Source organism: Odontesthes bonariensis, chromosome 7 (genome assembly GCF_027942865.1).
Source record: "Odontesthes bonariensis isolate fOdoBon6 chromosome 7, fOdoBon6.hap1, whole genome shotgun sequence".
Taxonomy (NCBI): domain Eukaryota; kingdom Metazoa; phylum Chordata; class Actinopteri; order Atheriniformes; family Atherinopsidae; genus Odontesthes; species Odontesthes bonariensis.
The window spans coordinates 9,468,452-9,493,685 of record NC_134512.1 but is presented as its reverse complement, the minus strand read 5'-3'; the positions used below and the strand labels follow the sequence as shown (position 1 = coordinate 9,493,685).

Genomic DNA, 25,234 nt, shown 5'->3' with positions numbered 1-25,234 from the left:
CTTCACAAGTCCAGCGTTGAACTGGGCCAGGTTGGTTAAACAGTCCATGAGAAGTGATTGCTCCACGCTCACTGTCTTTTGTTAAATCTTTTTGAAACAAAGAGCATGTGGGGCTCAAAGGTTGAGGCCAAACAAAGGAGGTGGGGTGAACTTGACAAGTGGCATAACTTGACACTGAAAATTTGAATGTGTCACTCAATGAAAACATTTTCATATCAAAAGGCCACAAAGCAAATTGACATGTTTGTGGGTTTTTTTCCCAGAGTTTTTCAGACATGCAAAATGTATCATCACAAACAGAAAAGGTGATTTTTGCATATGTTCTCCATGAGGCATGGTGCCGAAAGAAAAGGGCTGACTGGTAAGCAGATCTGCAGCAGCTCCACACTTGTCATACAAATATAAGTACTCTTCCATTTACAGTTGGAAGATATTTACAGATTTTTTTTAAAACCAGATTATTTGTTAATTGATAAAATAACAGATTTACCTTTTTTTTAATATTTTAACAGCAGGCAATAAAGTAATGTATTCAATTTAATATAATATAATCAGTTAAATAGAGCAGATGAACACAAATGGCTCCAGGCATTTACTATCTTTTTATTTGGGATTTGAATGACACCCAGTACAGCTCAAAAATGTATATCGGTATTAACATTATGTCATATTGTATGACAGCATTTACATAATTCATGGCACTGAAAAACAGTATTGAGTAGCATTTTATATAGGACTCTATAGTGGACAGTATGGTAGACTCATCATGATTTCATCATAATGAGTTCATTATATAGACATCTAAATACAACACCCTAGGTAGGGAGTAGGGGATAGTGAGTGGGAATGTGAATTTGGACACAGCACATACTTATTACCTGATGCGCATCTTTATTACAGATATACAGATTCATTACAATCCCTAAAACTGTTTTCACAGTCATGAGCCATGTGAGCTAGCCCTAACCTTCATCCCTGTAGAATATTTCACACTTCAACTATTGAGTATACAGATGGATAATGACTTTACTCTGTTTAATCCATCATATCTTATCTTGCAAACTTGGATGGCCTCATTCAGATTGACAGACAGTACTCTGGGCCATATGTTGCTGCAGAAGCAATACGAAGCCACTGTGCCAACGAATCCCATTAGATCCAGCCAGTGAAACGGGACACCATATTGTATGATGTTTGGACTGGAGTGACTGGGATTTTAAAGGGGGGAAAGGTAGCTAAATAACAACAAAAGCAACAGGATGAAGCTTTGTTTCAGTCAGTATCCTGTGCCTGTGGGGGTTTTAATCCAAATTTTAATCTAGATTACATCCACATCTGTTATGTCCCTGCATCCCATCACATCCTTTTTCACCCACATGGTGTGACAGGCCCCACCTGAAGATGACAGTGACCTGTCTGAAGGAACCTAAGGATTTGACTTAGTGGGAGTGGATTGGTCTATTCAAGACCCTAACATGCATCATTAAGGAGAGCATTAAACCACAGATTTGTGGAGAGACATGGGACTGTCCATGAGAGGTGTAATTTTGAACACAAAAACATTGATGATGTAAGAAGGGGATTGTCAATAGTTTTCTGTGTGTCTTGCTGAAACAGCTGTTTCTGTTCCTTTATCTCTCAGAAAATTGTTGAGGCAGGATTCTGATTGAGCATCCGTGAGCCAAGTAGATAAGACCTTCATACCCAGAGCAATCCCAAAACATTACACCCAGAGAATGGATTTCTCTCAATTTAATAGAAGAGTTTTTTTTATTTGGAACATTACAAAGCACATTTCATGATTGTTATGCTCACTCTCACTCTTTCACTCACACACCCTCCTTCTCTAAAACAAATACTTCTTTTTTAATCTTTCCCTTTAGTTCTTTGTTGATTAGAACAAAACAATAGGGATCATTCTGTACTATACTAACACATTTATTTGAAGTTTATTATATAGAATGGATAAATCACTTATTTATCAAGTCTAAGCATTCAAAGATATGTGAGAAAGAGATGGATATACGTTATATATGAGTCGAACTATCAGTTTGTTTATATTTCTTTTATGAACATGGCTTCAAGCTTCTCAAAAATAAATTAAGAGGTGCACTTCTTTGCGTTCATGGCAGAAATGTAGAGTATAGACACATTTTTATCATACTGTAGGCAACATATTAAAAATGAATGAGAATTAAACTAAAAGTTGCACTCGGGCTTGGAAGTATTTTCACAGTGGAAGGAAAAGCAACTTTGGATTTAATATTGCATGTTTATGGAAGCAGCCTATTACTAATATTGCTGCAGAGGCTTTCTGGTCTGACAAAGATGACCATCCACTTTAAAGGGTTGTATGTCCTTCAGTTTCAGTGCATTCTATAGTCCACATACTTATACTAGACACCCTGAAGAGCAAAAGAAATGCCTTTTGTGTTATCATTTTGTATTCAACACAACGCAAGTGGCTTCAGAGATGAATAAGTAAAATCTTTCTGGGAATTGCTGCTGTGCAGTACTTTCATCAGATGCAACACTAAGATATCTTCCTGGAAGTTTAGGACTGAGTCACTGAGTGAATGCTCAAAAAGCTGCTGCTGGAAGGCTGTTATTATTTCCTGCAGCCTCTCCAACTCTTCCAAGCGGAGCCAGGGACACTAATGAGCACTCCCTGTCCTTCTCTAGATGTATTCCAACTCCAGATGGAGCTAAATCCTCCTTTCCTCCTTCACCTCCCGGCTCCTGTAGTTCTCCAGTGGCAGCAGCCGCAGCAGCAGCCTCGCACTCCTCTTTAAACAAACGGTCATGCTCCATCTTGAGCTCTTGGTAGGAGCGGGAAAACATGTGGAAAATGGAGGTAGCTGGGAAGGCCATGATGAGGATCCCACTGAGGATGCTGCTCAGTGCTACAACTTGTCCTGGAATGGACCTTGGTACCATGTCGCCATACCCTACAGTTGTCATGGATATAATGGCCCACCAGTAGGAAGCGGGAATGCTGCTGAAATCATGGGTGCCCGTAAGCTCACTCTCAGCTAGGTGGACCAGAGGAGAGAATAGGGTAACGGCCACACACAGGAAAAGCAAAAGGAGGCCAAACTCTCGGGTGCTGCGCCTGACCGTTAGCCCCAGTGTCTGTAGGCCAAGAGAATGGCGAGCCAGCCGCATCACGTAGAGAATCCTAAGTGCCCGCAGGATCCTTAGCACCAGACCCAGCTTGTCCAAATAGCCCTTACCTCCTCCTGGCCTCTCATGCTCCAAGGCTGGATCCTCCTCTGTCACCACAAGCGAAACATAGTACGGCAGGATGGCCATAGCGTCAATGACGTTAAGCGGCCCACGGATGAAGTCCAGCTTACTGGGGGCCTGAATGAACCGCAGGAAAAACTCCAGGGAGAACCAGGCCACACACACCGTCTCTATGATGAACATGTTGTAGCATTTAGAGGAACATTCGCCCTGAGGTAGAATGAAAAGGAGAGGGGTTTTGGGGGAGAGATAGGGGGGAGGCAGAGAGATTAAGGATGAGGGAGCAGGGATTGACAGAAAGCAAGACAGATGGTAAAGGAAGCATGGGAAGATGGGAGAAGACAAAAATCCTGAGGTCAGATAATCACCCATGGTAATCATTAATAAATCATGAGTTACTGTCACTCAGTATGCTAAAGCTACTGCGACTGTGCTGATAGATAATACTGTGACACAATCCATCAATTATTTCATTTGGGAAGACTTCAAAGATGAATGTTATGCTCTGTGGGAGCTGTGACAAAACACAATTAGGCCTGCCCTCTAACTACAGTATGAAGGAAGAGTAAGAGAACAATGAAACCTCTATGTGAGAATACAGAGGAGATTCTGGAGCACAAAACACTGCAGTGACCTCTTCTTCAAAGCTGTGTCATCACAGCTATATCTGTCCCCCCCCCCCCCTTTTTTTTTTTTTATAGAACAGCCTTTATTTTACCTTCTTACAGTTCAAATAAGCGAATGTCTCTTATATGTAAGTTTCATGTCTACATTTCAGTCTTACCAGCTGTGTTTTAGATTAAAACTTTTGTCATTATGGTCATATTAATTAACACTTCATGGAACAGTTAAAGCGGAATGGTTACAGTGATGGTACATATGTGGTTATGGTCAAAAGAACCCACACAGTTCTGTTTATCAGAACCAGGTAGTGAATGGGGATTGGTAAATTGAGGTCTAATAACACGTCTACTCACCTAAAACATCTCCATCTCTTGAGGCTCTTTACCTACATCACACTATTTCTATGAATGGGCATTTGCTGTAAGAACTGATGTCGCTCTTTTTCTTTTAGAAGGACAGTTTCTTTAGGAACCACTATGCTCATATCTGGATTTTCTGGCTGTAGAAACTGGTAAAAATTAATGTGTCTCTTCTGTCACACAAAAGGGTGGAATACACCCAGTGGAGATCCATATTTAGTATAGTTTGCAGGTTTTTGTTCACAATGATCTTTTTCTTTGTGATTTAAATTTTGCACAAGCTCCTTACTTCTTTAAAAATACAACATGATGAACACACAACATTGATAGCTTTATTATGATGTACAGTGTTTGTGCACTCCCTCAGCTTCCTCCTTCACTGACCTCTCCTTAATTTCTCCACTTTTCTCATCGTACACTGTCTCCTCTACTTCTTATCTGTCTCATCCTTCTTTTCCCCCTGCCACCTTCTCCATTCTCCCCCATCCTCTATCTCCAGCTTCTCATCACTCATTCTGTTTCCTCTTCTATCACCTTCTCCGGACCACTTCCCCTCTAATTCTTTATTCTCTTACACTGCTCTCTTTCGGCATTAATTCTTTCATTTTTTCAGTGTGCCTTTAAGAGAAACACATCTCCCTCTATAGTTTCTTCATGCATTAGCAGCCTTGACACAAGCGTCCCATTCCTTCTGCTCTCATTTATCACTTGTGACCTCTCTGCCTCTTCCACTGATCTTCATCCCACCGTGACTCTTTGCCTTTTACATCAGTCCTGCAGAATGATGCATGTCTGTATAATTTGTGGCGTTATTGTAATTACTGATATCTAGTCGTCGAAGTCAACAACTGATCATGGAGGATCAGTTGTTGACTTCGACGACTAGATATCAGTAATTGTTATAAACAGTTATTTTAAGAGGAGCAACATGTTTTCAGACTCTGAACCAGCTTCTTTGATAATTGGTTAAGATTAGAATATTTCGGGGTGGTCGGTGGAGTAGTGGGTTGTGCAGGTGCCCCATGTATAAAGCCTACAGTCATCACTGCAGTCAGCCCCGGTTCAAATCCTGAATCGGATGTCTCTTTACTGCATGTCATTCTCCCTCTCTCTGCTTCCTGTCTCTCTCTTCAACTATCTCGTCCATTAAAGGCATGAAAAAGCCCCCAAAAATATATATTTTTAAAAAAGATTAGAATATTTCAAAGTTATTTTTTTTTAGGTTAATTATCTTTTTTGTGTGTTGTTTTATATCCATACATAAGTGAGATATTTAACGTTACAACAAATTCTGTGGTGATTCCGTAGAAAAAATTACCGGAAAAACTCATAAAACTCATAAAATTCATATTTTTATTTTCCATATTAAACTTGATTCCCACTTGCAGGCACAGATAAGCAGCACAGTGGTTGTCTGAGCAGTAGCCCCCAAAACCTGAGACTGTAATGGCTTCATCTGAACAGTCCATGATTTCTCTAGGTGTGAACGACTGCCTGGGGGATATTTGTTCCTCTACCAGAAGACATTTAGAAAGGAAAAAGATAGAATTGATAGTTTAAAGGTTTTCCTCCTGAGATGCAGCACTTCGATAAATCATTCTTAAATATTAGCCTTTACACCTTCCCTCCTCAATCGTGGCTGTATTCCTCATCTTTTTCCTCTGAGATGTCCAGCCCTGCTGACACGTCTATTTCGCTGTCCTGTATTAATCTTTAAGCAACTCTCTCCACAGAGTGTAAACGTTAAGTCTGCCACATACACTTTTCCTCAGTCATTTATTGCCTTATTCCCCAATCTGTGCTCTCTTATAGTGACATTAGGCCCATCAGAGCTTTGTGACATTACTCTCATCCTCTGCAGAATAGGCCATTTGTTACAGCTGCAATCTTTCCACCTCTGACTCTCTCCCTTTTTAAAACACTTGCAGTTACACACAGAATAACCTCCCACAATACCAACTCTTCCTCTGACCTTATCTCCTCTGTATGATTGTCTGAGGAGCTCATGTAAGTGACAGCACATTTCAGCACAGACACTGTTCACCCCACCATCTATCTCATACGGGGTCTCACATTATCGTTGGTTTTAATTGCAAATGGAACAGTAATTGAGCACATACTGTATAATTGTAAACTGTATAATTTTCACAGCCTTTCCTTTTTTTCTTTTAGCATACTTAACAAAATTACTTTAATTTAAAAGACAAACAGTACTTACAAAATCTACTAGATAAATGGAAAGTTCAAACTTTCAACCTCAAACCAAGAAAATCCATCTGCCATAGCTTCGATAGCTTTTGGTTAACTAGTTTCAACATGTTTTTATCTTCCAAAAAGGGTGAAAGGACAAGAACATCACAATACTTGACTTACTGTATGGCTATAATTCAGTTTACAATGTTTGGGCATGATCCTTGGCTAAGGATAACACACAAACTGCAATAAAATCATCCATAATTTAACAAAAAATGTCCTAAAAGAAATCCATTACACAACAAAAAGCTAATTACATATGATTAAACTAACAACCGATGTTTTAATAAACTGTTTTAATTAAAACTATAATAAATGAGGCTGGTTAGAAATCATAAGCAATGGATTTTAGCCAAGCAATAACTCGCCATCTGGACACAGCTGAACAACAACAGAAAGTTGTGGACAGTTGGGGTTAGTAAATATTTGTGTTAGTTTTTTACACTTTTATTTATCTACATTGACAGAGGGGGATCTAGCAAATCTGAGGCAATCTGAAAATTCAATGGACTTAGGGTTTGTTTGTACTGTAGTAAAAAGTCTGTTTTATTTTTTCTACCCTGTGTGTTATGTCTGGTTTTATTTTTCTGCATATGTTTTTAATTTCTGTTATGTTTGATTGTTTTTACCTGTGTTGTAATAGTGAATTAGTCACTATGAATTATTGGTTACTATGGTAAATACATCAGCAACAGTATAATCAATACTTTTCCCCTTATCAGCTGTCAGGTTATCTGTTTTTGTCATTATGTCTTCTAATTTGGTTCTTTCTTCTGTCTGAACTTTAATCAAAAGCAACTTACGAGTAAGGGACAGAACTCAAGCTTCTGTACAAGAAGCCCTGTTAAAGCCTTCAACTACTCAGTTTTTTAAAGAACGCAAATAAAAGAGGTGCAGGACTGCAAAATAAGTGTGTTCTAGATGCATTAGTTTGTTAAGTGAGGAACTGTTCTCAGAAGACACAAGTTTTCAAGAGACTCCTTCTTTACGCCACTGAGAACAGTCTGGGCTGACACTACCTGGTGTTTATGGATGGCAACATCATTTCTCATTCCCGAGAGTGGCGCAGTGGTCCAGAAGGAGGTCAGGTGGCTATGGGAAGCCACTGAAGTTCAATGAGAAGTGGAGTGACATGTGCCCTTTTTGGGTGATCGAACATGACATCCATCGCTACATTCTGAACCATATGCAGAGGTTTTTTTGTGTATGCAAGGGGACCTGCTGAGGAGCACTAGTCGAGGTGAGAGATAACCATGGTCTATACCAAGAGCTGGGTGGCATCATTTTTTTTAAGGTCGTGAAGCTGACAGCGAAATGGTACCAACTTTTCATAAATCACGATACCCAGCTTTTGGGGAGGGAGATGAAGAAGCAATAACTGCTGCGTGATTATAAGACTATAGGTCTTTCACAGTATTTCTCTATAAAGCTAAAGCAAACATCCTCTTTCTTGAGCTCTGTCTTTCATGATGATTCTCCAATCCGGCATGATCAAGAGGTTCGGTTGAAATGGGAACAAAAGAAGGGAAAAGAATCTGCCCACCTTTCTGCCCAAGGCTTTACCTTGCATAAAACCTTGAACAAACTTTGCACCATAGAACACCCTTTTCCTTATAATGCTGCACTGACCTTGCCCTTAATATTTAAAGCTTACAGCTCCAAGGAAGAAGTAGTAAAACGATGAGAGATGGAGAGGACTGCAAGGATGACAAAGAGAGAAAGACATGAAAAAAAAATTAGGGGATATGGTTGAACTACACTGTTGAACTCAAACTGAAACACTGCACATCATGCCATGCGTTCAGCAGTCATAGGTTATTAAAGAGTTTGCATCAAGTGACAACTCTACCTATCATTTTGCTGTTCTCTTGTTACTTGATTGCAGCACGTAAGCACAAATGCACACAGCCTTCAGGTAGCCTGAAGAATGGACCATGTTGTTAATGCACCTATTAGATTGCAAGAATTCCTGATATATTTTATGATGTAATGGCAGCCACTTAGTCTTCAAACACACATTGTTGACTAACTCTAATGACACTTGGCTCCTTGCATTGAGCACCACAATGTGGAGGTGATTGTGACGGTGGAGCTGAACGGTTTTATTTTTAAATGAGGCCAATATACAGACCATGGAAAGACCACTGATAAAGACCAAAAGCGTGTTCACACACAAAAATCGTGATGGAGAAGAAATGAAAGAGGGAAGGTGAGCAAAGTGAAGAATATAAAGGAGAGTGGGTGGCTCAGTAGTGTATAGAGGTCGGGGAGAAAGGGAGTACAAGATAACTTGGTGAGAAGATGTGGTGACATCTGAATCACGAGGATCCCTTCACACCTCATACATCTCTATTCTCCATCTGTTAGGATACTGCATGCACAAATGCACATGCACACACAGAGTCAAACAGAAACACATAAACAGACAATGAGGTTCTCGCTTTCCGACTTCTTAGGCTCTCTCATCCAGGATTGTTTTATCGAAAATGGCTGTGCATTGTAACAAGCTCTTACAATAGTGGTAAAAAATAGGAAATGTAAAACATTTCTGTGTGCATTTCTGTCTGCTACTTTACACAAAGGGGGCGTCTGACTTCAGTATGATGGGATGGACTGCAGTAATCAATGTGAAGGGGGAACCTTCTTTCTGTGAGCCCAAACGAATATGATCCACATGAGCTGAGCAGGCAGTGGCGGACACCTGCTGCTGTGTTTATAACCTCAGCAACAGAGCAGCTGTTGTGATTGTATTTAAATGAGTATCATTTGTATATTACTGTCACAACTGTTTTTCTCTCCAGCCTTTAGTTTTAGTCTTTCCGGTGTGTTTGTTGTTTCCTTACTTTTGTCATTCCCCACCTGTATGACAGGTGTCCGCTATGTCAGCAGATTCCTGTTCAGTATACCAGTGTTTCATCATTAATTAGCACTGCTCTGCCTCCACAACTGCTTTGCATTATCAATTACTGTCCAAGTATTTAAATAGAGCTATTTACTGCTATATCTATTTTTATCTTATCTATTTTTCTACATATCTACCATTATCTATCAGCTACCCACTTAATCCCGTATAATCAACATTTCAACAGCTCATAAAATGTGGAAAAAGCTCCTGATATTTTAAGTCTCCACTGTGAATGTTTTGGACAGGCAGCAGCTCAAACACCAGTGGTTGCACAAATATATACAATAAAAATAATAATAAACACAAAATTAGCACATGTGCAAATGTGATAAGAGAATAAGAGACAGATATATTGAAACATTAAATCTACAATTCAATCTATGTCAAATGAAGGCTGATTCTCATGCACAAGCAAGAATAACCAAGAACCCACAAGATAGAGACATATTGAATGCTTTTTCCAACCACATGTTAGTCACAACATGACAAGGTCAAAGGGAATTACAACATCTATTGCCCAATTTACTGTTGGGCAATATAAACTAAGTAACGACTGAGAGTGTAGTTGAGTGAAGCCTTGATGATAAATAGGGCTATAGTGTGGTGAAAAATATGGTAACCGGTATTTCAGCAATTTCAGCAATATGTTCCAGAAGTGTATATCAAAGAAAAGAACAAAGTCAAACAAGAACTCATTTTCCCTGTACTATTTATTACCAAAATGCTTCTGCTTTAATAAACATATCTGTTTGAAGGTAGCTAATAATGCCACAGAAATGACTTGTTTTCATTTCAAATGATTATCTATGTTAAACATATTTAAAAAAAACTGTATTAGAATGCATACAGTTGTACTAAATTGTTCAGTCTTTGAGTTGTATTGTATTGTGTACATTCAGTTTTGTGTACTGTGCGAGAGACTTGTAAAATATAGTTGAGTTTTTGGAGTAGGTCATATCCTGCTATCGTTAAATAAAATCTAGTGACAACTTGGAGTCATGAGAACTGTTTAACAATACATGTCTATTCATCTTTGTTCCTTATCACCTTCAGTTGTCTTTTTCACATTATTTTCAAATAAGGTCTTTTGAGGCTACTGCAGTCGCAACTCTTTAAATCTGAGAGTCTAAGTGTTGGCGAATCTTAAAAAAAAACAAAAAACGATGTAATCCAATGGGGTTTTCACCCTCATCTTTTCACCATCTGTTGTTTTTCTCTGCTTCTCCATAGTCTCGCTTAATTCTCTTTACTACGAAGCCACCAGCTCCACTTAAGTTTTACATTCCTTGACTAATAGTCATTTTAACTTCTACTTTGTTCTGACTCCTATTTATGCTTGCGTCATGTTTGCTTAATGAGGCTGAAATTATGCAGAGAAGAGAGATAAAATCGCAAAAGAACGTATCTTTAATGTAATGCTCCTTTTAAACATTCATAAGAAGTTCATGATTAATGATGGCACTTTGTCTCCGGGTTTTGGCCAATAATAAAGAAGACCGTACACATAAACTGAATCACTTGGGCCTTGCTGCTAAGTCTTTGCACCTTTTGCTTGAATATGCAAGTCACATCTAAGGTGTGAAAGGAAATGATCATGAATCAATACAAAATACTCAACATATAAACATAAACACATGGATATATATGGTTGTACTGTTCATATTTTGAGTACTGAATAAAGATAATGGCTATATTTTTGGCTCTGCTGCTCTGAATTGAAAGAAAAATGTATCCAGACAGTCAAAATACTGGAAACCAAATCACAACTCCCCCTCAGGGACAGTAATTTTTATTAAAAAATGGCTTTGTTGATTCACATAATGGAATTCTTCACAGTTCAGAAGCAGAATATGTGCATGTATAACCAGTAATTCTGCTGAGATTTTATCGCAGCCTTTACTTTTATTTTTTCTAAATGGGTTCTCAATGGAACTGGTCACTAGTGTGAAATTACACTGTTTTTAGTTTCTGGCAGCTGGAGATATGATGAGTCCAGCCAGCAGTAAAATAAAAGCTGAAATCTACTCTCCCCTATTTTCTCACCTGCTGTAGATTCCATAAGAACCTGCCATTTACCAAGCATTCCTCTACTCTAGCTATTCAAAAATTACACACTCTAAATTAGATAAGTATGCAAGCAAGTTACTTTGTGCATGGCAGTGGTTGATCCAACAATATTGTAGTGTGTAGTTAACGTATTCCAAAGCTGGTAATACTTAAAGTATCACCCCATCAGCTGTCAAACATATGTCGGCATTCTTGTAAGACTCATAAAGGCCTTTAGTGTTGCATGTCAATTATGTTATAATTGCGTCACTGTAACTCTGATAAAGTCCACATAAATTAAATATTTTTAACTGACTGAATGTGATTACACACTACTACATAAACTAACTTTATCTCAATGACGTTAGCATTTTCAATGCCAAAAGTACTTTACAACACTATAAGGAACGTTTTCCTTAGATAATTTTCCTTAGCTGTAACAAACTATTATAGACTCGTCAGGGTTTTCATGTATTTTTTAAGAAAGCACACATTGGATTGCTTCTCATGCTTTGTCTAATCTTGACAAAAACCCACACACAAAAATGTGTATAAATATGACTATGAGGTAAATCGGCTGAAAATGCATCTACATTTGTTGGGAGAGTGTGTGCTGTTGATATGTATCCCCTCTTGTGTACTCATTTCCTATCCTTTTGTCTCAGACAGTCTTTAAAGTCAGAGGAGCTCCCCTGGGAAGACGGCAAATGTGAAGGACGAGAAAACGGTGTCTTCACGGCTGCTTTACTTTATATACTTTTTCTTACTGTTTTCTTGACCTAGACTTCTCTTTTCCCAGCTAACCCTTTAACACAGAAAGCATTTATCTAACCTTTTTCCAGATATTACAATGCACAAGATCTGTCTCACCCTCTCTCTATGTTGTGTCTCTCAATAGGATAAGAAATAATGAACTTGTCTGCCCTCTCTATAATCACAAGCCCAGGCAGGTTCTGTGGTTTAATAAGATTATTGACAATTCTCTACTTGAGAACAAGTGGATAGTCATCAGAAAACCCACTGAAGTCACACAGACAATGACTTTGCAGTCTTTCTCTCCTCTAGATATTTGTGATGGATGCACTGGGACGCAGTTATTGAACAGCAAATCTCATCTCAATTTATGGCATTAAGGACATAAAACAGCCACTTCACTTAAACCCCAGGCCGGAATGAGACTCAATTAGGAAACAAGAGAAAATCCTGGTGAGGTTGTTTGAAACCAAGTCATCCTGTGAGGACATTAAAGATATAAATCCAAGTGACGCCTGATGAGAGTAAAGCACTTGGATATTTATATGGGAAATTATAAAAACTGAATGCAATATGAAAGTTTCCTGGAAAGTTCAACTTGACAATACTGCATGTGCAAATAGAAACTGTGCCTTTGGCGGATGGTTGACATTTTAACTATGACAAGCAGCATAATGTAAACTCAGGCCAGTGCTGCTTTTCAAACTGCATGTGCACAGTTCTTTTTCCAATCAAAATACTCCTGCCACAGATTAGACTCTTAGACGTTTTAGTGGTCAAAGATGGGTTTGTACAGTTTCACAAGAGTAAAAACATTCAGTCAACTATGCAAGCCTTTTTTAATGTTTTAATGTTGATTGAGTGACGTCAGAAGTGTGTCATAAATGTTTATACTGGTGCTAAAGGTGTGCTAGACTTCACAAACACTTCATATACCAACATAATTAAATAGTCTGAACTATCTGTGGCACCAATGTTTTTTACTATGGGTACGGGTACGTGATACGACAATAGAGACTGACTTGCTATTGTACTCTTCCTTCCAGCTCTTGTGTTTTTCAAAACTAACACTCGAGCACACATGACAAGTTACAAAAATAGTGAGGGGCACAACCAGGCAAAATGATACCAAGGCATCAGAGCATTTGTTTTTTGCCACAGTAAAATATCCACTATATTGTATTTAAGGCAACGTGTTAGTAGAAATACAATAGAATATTCACATTTGTGCTTTCATTTTGTGCAAAATTGTGTAGGAAAAAAAATCTTATGTTTGTATTAACTTTAAATCAGTAGTCTGTATACACAGATGCACATAACTGGCTATGGGGCAGTGGTTCCAAAGCTTTTCAAGTCATGACCCCCCCAGAAGGATCAGGTTGCTGGTAGTTACCCCTAGGCTTGAACGCGAATGCTGAGGTAATGCTCAAATTGTTGAAGCACACCTTGCTGTTACTACATTACATTTATACCCAAAAATATAGACATAACCTAAAAGTTGCATGACTTGCTGGAGCATAATACAAGCACCTTATGCAAGAATAATAAGATATGCATAATTGTGAGGGAGGGAATGAAAGAAAGTTTGTCTCACGGTTTAACAAGCAGAATCTTTCCATTGACCTATCATCCTTTTAAATTCCCTCTCCAAAGCATTTCTTTTCATCACTCATTCTCAAGGTTTTGCTTACTTTGTCTCTCCTTTTGCACCCGTTCCCCAAACAGGGGCAGGTAGAGGAGCAGAATGAATGACGAATAGACGAGGGAGATTTCCCCGCAAAGGAGAGCAAAGACACAACCAGTGGGCATGTGAATTAAAGATGACAGGAATCCTGCTGCTTCTGTCTGGGCTTGTAAGCCGAAGCCGGACACTGTGGCAAGAGTTCAGTAGCTGAACGCAGGAGAATAGTTGGAAACCGAGGAGCATGCAGAGAGAAAACATGAAAGCAGCAGATGGATTTGTTTTCTTGGGGATGGAGCTGCCATTCTCTTTCCAACAACAAACATAAAAACGCAAAGAGATGCTTGTGTGAAAAGACACACATCTAAATTGTCTCAACAAATGCCCTAAAAAGGCTGTGAGACACAAACACGCATACCAAATATATCCTTTTAACTGATAAATCTGTAGCACGACACAGAGACACAAAAACAGTCACGGCTCACAACAATGCAAAGTTTCACCAAACTCTTTGCTGTTTCCTGAAATACTACTGTACCCAGAATCAATGCAGTAAAATACTGACAAGTGTGTGTGTGTGTGTGTGTGTGTGTGTGTGTGTGTGTGTGTGTGTGTGTGTGGAGAGATGAGTTTGGACAAATGAGCAGACATGTGCACTGGACCGTGAAGAAAGCTTGATTTTCTTCAACTGCTGTATGTCAAGCCACAACATACGGTTGGACCATCCAACTCCAGCCACATCCAGTTCAGCCGGCCATGTTGTAACATCATGTGTGGATGGCTTACAAACCCCGGTCATATCAAAATCAGCCATTTGCAGTCGAGAAGCTGCTCCTTCAAACATGCAACTCATCCAAGAAATACCACAAAGCTAACGTACTGAAGAAGCTCTCTGAGGCAAAGCTTTTATTCATGCCTACTCTGTTTTGTGGAGGAAAGTACACATTTTCAATGTTTATTTTTGTCATTTCAAATCGAATTCAAATTTTGACCAGCTAAATATTACGATTTTTGTGGATCTCTCACTATCATGTCAAAATACTGTCATGCAAAAAGTATCTTGAGTAAATCATTTTCTTATTAATCAACTGGAAGACTGATGATTACAGCTCGTTTTTCATTTGTAATCGTTTTTCAGTCTTTTTATCTGTTTTCTTTTAAAGACCATTTTGTACCTGTATAATACGGTGGCCGACACGTGCAAACGCGCTGCAAACGGCGAAACAAATCCAACAGTAAAACGCTGCAAGAGAAAAATGCGGCAATCACAAAAACGACCGGAGCACACGCGCTGCAAACATCAAAACACATGCAAGACAGAAACGCTGCAAACTTCAAAACACATGCAAGACAGAAACGCTGCAAACTTCAAAACACATGCAAGAAAAAACATGCGCTGCAAACTTCAAAACACATGCAAGACAGAAACGCTGCAAACATCAAAACACAACGGAAGTTCGCCAGGCCACTAGGCGGTCTCGACCTGTGGGATAGGGGATCGACTATGGGAGATCTACCATATTAATGAAAGAGAAGAAAGTCAAAAGGTAGTTGTCATTTATGTCTTTTTTAAACACTTGGCCGTAATCTTTTACTTTATTAAAGAAGAGCAGCGGAGTTATGTCATTATCATAAGGTAAAAGATTACGGCCAAGTGTTTAAAAAAGACATAAATGACAACTACCTTTTGACTTTCTTCTCTTTCATTAATATGGTAGATCTCCCATAGTCGATCCCCTATCCCACAGGTCGAGACCCCCTAGTGGCCTGGCGAACTTCCGTTGTGTTTTGATGTTTGCAGCGTTTCTGTCTTGCATGTGTTTTGATGTTTGCAGCGTTTCTGTCTTGCATGTGTTTTGATGTTTGCAGCGTTTCTGTCTTGCATGTGTTTTGATGTTTGCAGCGTTTCTGTCTTGCATGTGTTTTGATGTTTGCAGCGTTTCTATCTTGCATGTGTTTTGATGTTTGCAGCGTTTCTGTCTTGCATGTGTTTTGATGTTTGCAGCGTTTCTGTCTTGCATGTGTTTTGATGTTTGCAGCGTTTCTGTCTTGCATGTGTTTTGATGTTTGCAGCGTTTCTATCTTGCATGTGTTTTGATGTTTGCAGCGTTTCTGTCTTGCATGTGTTTTGATGTTTGCAGCGTTTCTGTCTTGCATGTGTTTTGATGTTTGCAGCGTTTCTGTCTTGCATGTGTTTTGGGGTTTGCAGCGCGTGTGCTCCGGTCATTTTTGTTATTGCCGCATTTTTCTCTTGCACCATTTTATTGTTGGATTTGTTTCGCCGTTTGCAGCGCGTTTGCACGTGTCGGCCACCGTAGTATAAGACCTGTTTGTATTAAACTAAGTTTGTGATATCAACCGCTGTGATAATACTGTGCTGCATATGGATGAAACCACAATAGCTTAGCTATATCTAACCTATGCTTGTTGAGTTGGACATCCGTATAGGATGACAAAGTATTGTTTTTAAGATGCACAATATTTAACTTAATGTTAATTAACTTAACAGAGGATTGAAAGCAGGCCTATTTGACTTAGGGTTGTGAGATTATTATGTGGTCAAGTAGCAGTTAGCTAATCTTAGTTTCTTAGCAATAATATTACATGATACGAGCAGCGCAATCTCCACATACAAAAATGCCACCATACATTTTATTCATTATCACTGAGGACATTGGCATACTGATAACAAGAGAAAATGGGGTTACAAAGAAAAGACTCAACAATACAATGAGACAAGTTGGTTTTAAACTTCTTTCTCCTTTCCATGTTAGATTTTTACTTGAGAGATAATGTCATGGGTGTGGCAGCAGCTTCTATTGTAACAACATGGCCCGTTTGGATGTGGGCAGGGTGGATGGTCCAACTCTACCTTCAGAAGCGAGAAGCATGAGAAGCTGCTTGTTTTCTAGAGTTTCACTGTCTCTGTCAGTGGTAATGTGTTCATCTGAGAGAATCATAAGCAGGAAAACCTGCTTTCTAATTATACTGAAAATGCAACCATGCTGCTAAACATCATAACGTACAATCCATTCACTATGTCTCTGATTCTGCTATTGTTTTGAACCTCGTCACTGCACAGAGAACAAGAGGAATCACAGACTACATAGTTTTAATGTGACAAACAGACAAAAAAACCATACCAACCACATAACCTCTTTGGTGGAGGTATACATCTACAAAGGCATCTGATTACAACATGTTTGGTGCCTCAAGGTTAATTCTCGCAGATGTGATAACATTTTGAAAAATATCCAAATGATGAGCATTACTCAATCCAGCAGGTTTACAAGCACCCAGGGGACTCCAATCCTGTGCCAAAGCTCTTCCATCTGTGCTCCTATGACTGTCACTAAGTACTGGACTTTTTATGGCACGGATCTCAGAATCCTGTCTTAAGCTTTTACAACTCATCAAGCATTCTGCAACCGCTGCTCTCATCCACCTTCCTAAATTCTTCAGCATGACACTCTGCTGCACTAGATCCTTTAGCCGCCTGTCACTGCTTAAGTCAAAATCAATACATGGATACTACCATTGATGAATTCTGAAGAATCTGATGCCGAACATGCTCATTTATTTGAAAGAATTCTTAGATTTTATATAAATCTAAGAAGAGGTTATTTAACCAATGTTTAAATACATTGTTTTTACTTTTTATGTTTCATAAAAGATACTGAGCGTGAAATAACTTTCTTACACAGGTTCTAAGGATTTTACTTGTTCTGTATTTAATGTAATGCGGCCTAAAAAATAAGTGCCTTGTGATGTAACCTCACATAATAACAAAGCAAAGGAGGGCTTAATCAAAAATAGCCACGGACCAAAAGAGAAAAGATAATATTCTTAAACGATGAGGTCAGGGTGATGAAAGAGGAGACTGAATAAACCAACCTCTATCCAGTTGGCTAAATAATGTGGTGACAAAGCCAACTGACATCTAAAAGAAATGTCTGACTCGAAAGTATAAAGGAAAAAAGAACAGCCATACATAATACCTTGCATATGGTAATTAATTCTCTGCAATGTCAATCAATAATTTCCGTCCATTATTGATAAAGCTAATGCAAAGTTCAAAACATGCTTGGATGCAGATACTTCAAAAACTGCAATACCCATGTAAAGTCTGGACTTTGCATGCAGATAAGGTCATTTTCAGACTAAAGTATGATTTTATAGATATACAGTATAAATTCATACCCACAGTTGACAGTTTAGAAGTTCTGTGTAGCGTGTGTATAGAGTATTCCATCTGCAGCAAGGCTTTGTTGTTGAGGTAAAACTTCATAGAGCCTGCATCATTATTCTGAATCGCACATTGGACAAAGATGAACAACCTTGTTCCAAATGCAGGCAAGACAAGGAAGGTTGGTGTAAATAAAGAAGAGGATGCTACAGTTAGATTCTGTGTGTGCATTATTCAAAGAGCTGTATTGGTTACAGAGAAATGAGTTCATTACTTTTGTACGTACGTGTGTTGGAGGATGTGACTGGCGGTGCATGTTTGTGTGTTTTTATGCGTGTCGACGTACATTTGTGTGAGTGTCTTTTTTGTAAGATACAGTATCCCCATTTCATTATTCAGTTACTGGACAGGCCTCAGTGAACAGCTCCTGCTTCATTATCCCATGCTGTTATGGGTAGACACAGATCACAGAACACACACATACACAGCAACCTCCTGCAGTGATATTTAACATACTGTGATGACAGGCAGTTTTTTTTTTACATATTTGACTTTTCGCAGCTTTTCGGTGTCTGCCTTTTATGAGAAGATTTATGTGAGGCTTTCTGACTTTCAAACTTAAACATATTGTTCAGTACAGATACATAGTGATCAATGTTAGGCGTCAGGGAAATAAAGTTAGACAGTGCCCACAGTAATTGAGCCTCTGCTGTATTGTTATGGTTTAGAAGCAGTTTTTGTTACTTCATGATAACTACGTATTTGAACTGGAAGAAAAGGCAGCTATAATCAGTCACACCGCTCAAAATAAACAGCCCTGATGGACAGAGCTGTCAACGACATCTTACAATTAAACTCTAAAATACAGACCTTTTTTCAGTTTCAGTTTCATATTTTGAAGTAGTTTGACTTGAGTTCAGAGCCCTCTGTTGATTAAAGCTAAATTCACAACAAGTCTACACACTTTGGATCACTCACCCTGTCCTCCTCTTCTCTGAGGTCTGGCATGGTGCTGATACACAAGCTAACGACAGTCACCGTTACCATGATTACAGACAAGCAGGCGAAGATCTTCCCTGGTAAGCCAGACTGTGGATTCTCCACCATATCTCTTAGCCAGTTCATCACTTTTCTGTACTTTGTTTCTTCCACTGGCACCCGCTGCATGGCGTTTCTCTGCCTACGCTCCTCCTCACGCCTCTCTTTCTCATTTACTTCCTCAATGCGTGTGTACATCTTTCTCTTACAGCAGCGTTCCATGTATGCCATCTCCACGCCCCAATAGTTCAGCTCATCGTGCAGGGAGAGGATGCACATCTCTCTCAGAAGCCGTAGTTTCCCTGCAGCCAGGAAGTTGAGGATGACCCTAAAGGCGGATGGTGATCGGTCAAAGAAGAACTCCTTGCGGGCCTCATCATAGTCGTCACAGACGCTGGCAATGTCCTCCGGCGACCGGCAGCCACAGAGACGACCAAGTCTTGTGAGGGGGAATTGTGCCAGTGTGCTCCAGGGGAAAGTGTAGCGGTTTCCCCCAACATTGATCACTGCCAACAAGGCATGGTCAATGGTCACTAGGTCCTCCGGTCGACGGATGAACTGAGCTCTCTTGTAGTATGCCCCCTAGAGTGTGGAAAACAAAACGTTGAAAATCTGTGAATCAGTTGTAGAATTAGTTATTCACATTTATAATTCCAGTTGTGCTTTTTTTTAGTTAAGAGACCGTTTAAATCTTACCTTGATGGTCTCAGTCTCAGGGATCTCTGTGAAGATATGGTCAAGACTGCTGTCATCACTGACGGACAGATTGCTGAAGTCATGGTTGGCGTTACTGATGATAGGCATGGCAGCATTTGGAAAGCACACTGCTCCAGTGACAGAACTTTCAGCAGTCCTTTTTGTATTGCAGCACACAGCTTCTTATGTTAAAACTGATCAAAATCTTTCCTGTTACTTCCTGCATCTACTGTGGACAAACTAAGAATGTGTTTTAGTTTTAATGTTGTTGTCAGCAGTCCAAAACAGATTAGGTTTGTACATCAAGATTCAGCATCAGCTCACAGGCCAACTGGTCTGAAGCCAAAGTCTAGAGAAGAAAAGCCGGGATAAACAGACTGAGTTAGGATTGATTTGTGGCTGATAGCTTCAGAGAATAAGCTGGGTGAGTCAGGGAGCCAAATGTGTAGCACTGAGGTGTCCAGGGACTGAGGGGGATCCTCTATGTTGCCTCAACAGGATTAGGGAGGGCCTAGACATGTGGTGGCATCATACAGGCACTGGAAAAGAAATGGAGAGAAAAATGTCAGAATGAATTCAGACAAAGGCAGGTGACTTTATACAGTTCAAAATTTTAAAACAAATAGGACAGACAGGTTGTAAAAAAACAAAACGACTTAAAGAAGAAAGAGAAAAGGCATATTTTAATGGGCCTACTGGGTTGTAAGCTTCTAACTCCTCTCACTTCCTGAGAGACTATCACATAAGCTCTAGTGTCAGTCATAGTAGTCAATGCAGAATCTAAATGGACAACAAATTAATCTACACCTGAATCAATATCCAATTAGGACAGTCTGACTTGCTTAGTTAGAGTGTAAGCTGGACATTTTTAGCAACAATAACTGGAAAGAACATTTGGGTTGCATGGTGTTTTTCACACCATGGCTTTTGCAAATGGGCAGCAAGCCTAGCAACAGACACTGAAGCACAAGGCCCAAAATGTTTTTCTTGGCAACGTGACTATCCTGAAACTTTTTGGCAATTTTAGTTGTTACAGTTGCCCAGAATGGATTACTATTTATGAAAGTCTTAAATTGTTGTGGGTCCTATTGTGGTATTATTTGGCATTTTACTGACTAAAAACTAACTTTCAGTTCAGGAGCTTTATTTATTTTTTTCTTAGGCTGTCTGTTGTGTGCAGGAACCCTGCATACAAGGCTTAAGGGTCATGTTTATATGCCGACCATCAACCTTTAAAACTGTGTATTAATCTATTGCATATGTTAACTTTTAAACCCACACAACATGCTCCAAAAAGTGTAGTTTACAATGTAAGGGGAGGTAGTGTTTGTAATTCATTCTAAGGTCTGGATTTATGTTGGTTATAAGAACCCTTATCTTTCTCCATTCACCTCTTGTATTTCAAGTAAGAGAGGTAGTACCTCTTAAGATGGCGCTTATATTTCAACATTAAAACATGGCATGACATACCTTCATATTCTCTATTGCATTTTGGCAAAACTTGAAATAAAAAGACCCATGTTAAAATGGTTATAAAAATATCTAAATTACCCTGCGATGTTATGTAACTCACTGCATTGACTTAAAAATACAACATATATCTACTTTTGGGCACTTCTGTCCAGTCAGTTTTTGGAATGAATATGAAGGTTTGCCACTGTGGATTTATTTCACATGGAACATCAACTTGGATATGACAGAATCTCAGTCTCAATTCTACATTTTTCCAAACATTTCTAAGAAATGCATGTCGATACAGTCCATCCAGCTCAAATACAACACTTATTTGCCACTGCAACCCCTGATTCACAAACCTGATGGATACGTATAACAAATTGGTGTCTTTTGACAACAAAATCTCAGGACAAATAATGAAAAAAGAAATTCAAAATATTTATTTAGTTTTCCATGTCCATGTAAATGAAAAAGTCAGTCCTGTAACATGGATCAATAGGTCTAGTTTTCTATCGGTATAATTCTTGTGAGATAGGGTTGCCTGTTAAACTCCCACTTACAGTTTAGATTAACAGAGTAACACTAAAACTCCTCACTAAAATTCCAATATTATCAACAGTATTAAGATTATATTGCTCAGTATCTAACATCCACAGGCATATTGAATATGTGACTGAACAGAGCACACAATTTGAAGCATTTGAACATATCCGCATGCATCATTAATTTAGATTTAGGGGGATAAGATCCTGCAGTGGAGGAACCAATAAATCACCCCTGTCTCTAAGCTAGTATTTCATTTCCTTCTCAGAGGAAAAGGAGCACATGATCAACTAGTTATTAATCGATCCCAATTCCCAATGGAAGTGTCTTTTTTTCATCGAGGAGAGGATGTGTTTTTAAAAGCTCAATAGTGTTATGAAGTCATCCTAAATTCTTCTGGCTCTAACGTGGTGGACACAAATAAAAACATGGCAGAGGAAGATAACAGACAATATAAAAAAAGAGAATTCTCATTGTTTAGTTACATGTGAATTTGACAATAAACCATCCAATAAATAGCTTATACCCACTTTGCACTGTGAGGGGGCAGTTGCGCTGGAGAGGTCCCATATTATGAGGCAAAAAGAACGGGGTGCACCTTGGGCAGACTGTCTGTCCATCACAAAGAAACAGGCATCCTCGCACCCTCACACTCATGGCCAGTTAAGTACACTAATAAACCTAACATGCATGTTTTTTGACTGATGGACAAAGCTGCACCAGTTAATGATAACCTTCACGCACAGCCGACTCAGGCATGAGTAAATAGTAGATAGTGACGAATACTGCACCCTTATGCTGCCCATGTTAAATTTGTAAAGAAACCTGAACAACAAATCTGAAAATTCTGGTTTCATATTTTTTTTTTCTTTCTTTTGTGACAAATTATTCAGGGGTTTTACTTGAGTTATTTTGGTTGTCTCTTGGTTATCACTCTGTGAATCAGAAAACACTTTGAAAAGGAGATAACATAGACAACACTTTCACAATTTTTAGGAAAGAAATGTTCTATCCATAATTCAGGCAATGAATGATATATGAATGAACCCCTCTGTAAGAACATTCACAATACACATAGTGCTAATGGATTTTAAGCTCTGAGTATGGAAACATTTGAGAAATGCTCCTGCATACATGGGGATTATTCATCTACATGCTGTCAGGTATGCCATGAAACTCATCATGGCATACCTGACTAATTTTTACTTTTAGATGTGAATATGCAAATCAGTTGTTATATCCACTGATTTGAAAAAAACAGACAAAGGTATAGTAAGTAGGCTGTAGTAGTCAGTCCCCCCCACCCCCCCCCCCCCCTAAATAATCTCAAAGCAGTGCAGTGGTTAAAAAAGAAAGAAAAAAGTTTCGCTGTTGTGCCTCGCCTTTATTTATAACGTTAGCCTATTTCATAATCATATTAATATTCAGTAAGTGAAATTTTAGCATATTCATGTTCACAATAGATGTCGAGACCCGCGTCTTATCGGGTTGCTGCACGAAGAAAAACACAAAAAACACATTTGCGCATTACAGGCTCGCGCAAACACGCACACACACACACACACACGTACACACACACACACACACACACACACACCAACAGACTGTAGGCAACCACTTTCTCTGTCTTTCTTTCAAGAACTTGCAAAAAAGCGTGTACACACTCTGGGAAGCCTACTGTGGAGCAATCTGGCACATTTATAACAGACCTTATATCAATCTCGGTTAAATTGAGCGTTTAATTAAAATCATGCAAGTTAATAGGATTTTTTTTTTTTTAATTTGGAAGATGAATAACAGGACGCTTTTAGTCAAAACCAAATGTGGTTTGAAGACCATTTTACATATCTTACTTAAAAATTGGTTTAAATCTAGCAGGTATTCTACTTTCAAATGGACGACAGGGTATAATTACTTCCAAATAAAATAGTTAATATGTCACACTTATCACAATGATGACAAGATTTAAACAAAGACCATATTCCTCATTTTAAGTATTGTGACAACACATAACTACCTCAGATCAACGTGAAGGTACAGAAACAACCACTGCAGACATCATTACAACTTGTTAAGTGCGGCTTACCGTCCTGAGCCCCGCACTCATCTCTAGATGGCTGAATAAGCTCTGAGTAGAAACCCCTCTGTCCTCTCGCAAATCCCACCGCAACCCCTTCAACTCAACATCAGTGTGTCAACGACTAGTCTCAGCCAGCACATGCCATAATAACAGGGACACCTTTCCGACATCCGCATCATCCAAGCCGATGGAAGCTGTGCAGGCACTCTGAACACATAGTGAGGGGAAGCGGGTAAAGGTTTGGTGCTCCGAAAGTGTCCCGTTACAGCTCGCCTTGTGGTGCTGCAGGCTGAGGAGGAGTAGGAGGAAGCGCGAGGGAGGAGGGGGTCGGAGGGGGAATTGAAGTCGTGTTGTTCAACGCGGGAGACTCCGGGCAGCTTACCCAAGTTCAAGTTTGCGTAAAGGTGACGGTAGGCGCTGCAGTGACCTGGAATAGCCAATGCCAATCCTCTGCAAAAGATGCAGTAGGACTGTGCGCAGAGTGAGTCCAACCGAAAAATCCGCTTTTGGATTGTTTATTTGAAATTCAAGGACATCAAGGAGATATCATCTTCCACGTTTACTACTGAGGGTGCTTCGCGCGCAACACGGGGCGCGGTTCCCTCTCAAATTACCCTTAGTACTAGATCTGGAATCAAGCACCAATTCCAACATGAATGATATATTAACAATCAGTCTGAGTTTCACAGTAAAAACACAGTGGAAGATGATGATGAAACCATATGATGTATGAGAAAGCAACGCTTGTGTCCTGCTCAGATGTGTTCTTCAGTGTGTGACAATAAGTTGGACTTGGAATTAGTTGGTTCAGTGTGCTGTGTGATGATATAACTGAGTTGCATTTTGTTTGGCTGAAACTACAAGATAGTTTAACTGATACTGAATGGCTTATAGTAAAAAACAGATGTTTGTGCTGACTAAATACGAATGATGTTATAGCAGTTTTTTTTCTGATTAAGGAATTAATTAATTCTAATATGATATGATTATGAAAAAAAAAAAAATGCACCGAAAGTTCTTATTTGAGTGTAGAAGTACTTATAAACCTGATGCTTTGGTGATGTATTACTGGAGGATACTGGTTATGTAAAACAGCCTTGTTCTGTAATTCTTGTGGGCTCGGCCAGATGGCATGACACAAAGATAAGAACTAACTACAAAGAGATACAAGAGAATTCTGTTCTACAGATGTAGGAGGGGCAGTGATTTAATTAAGAAACACTGAACATCTGGCCAAACTTCTGACTCCGTTGTAAATGTTTCAAAGTTCAAAACTGACCTTGAAAACCATGACTCTTCCTGTTCAACACAATCATGCTACATTTAGCAAAGGTCGAACCAAGAAGGTGAGAGTTCAGAGAATAACATA

General features: G+C 39.2%; 1 protein-coding gene across 1 annotated transcript; it reads right to left on the bottom strand.

Moving 5' to 3' along the window:
• Positions 1-630: 630 nt before the first annotated feature.
• Positions 631-24,347, bottom strand: kcng4a (potassium voltage-gated channel, subfamily G, member 4a). Its single transcript, XM_075470907.1, has 4 exons — positions 23,872-24,347; positions 19,788-20,326; positions 19,032-19,673; positions 631-3,456 (listed from the first exon to the last, which is right to left on the bottom strand). The coding sequence occupies exons 2-4, from the start codon at positions 19,893-19,895 to the stop codon at positions 2,581-2,583; spliced, it is 1,626 nt and encodes a 541-aa protein (XP_075327022.1). The 5' UTR covers positions 19,896-20,326; positions 23,872-24,347; the 3' UTR covers positions 631-2,580.
• Positions 24,348-25,234: the final 887 nt, after the last annotated feature.

Coding starts and splice junctions, on each gene's coding strand:
- kcng4a (XM_075470907.1), bottom strand. CDS start 19,895: ATGCCTATCATCAGTAACGCCAACCATGACTTCAGCAATCTGTCCGTC. Junction 19,674..19,787: donor CTGAGACTGAGACCATCAAG/GTAAGATTTAAA, acceptor TCCACACTCTAG/GGGGCATACTACAAGAGAGC. Junction 3,457..19,031: donor TCAGAGAAGAGGAGGACAGG/GTGAGTGATCCA, acceptor ATTCTACCTCAG/GGCGAATGTTCCTCTAAATG.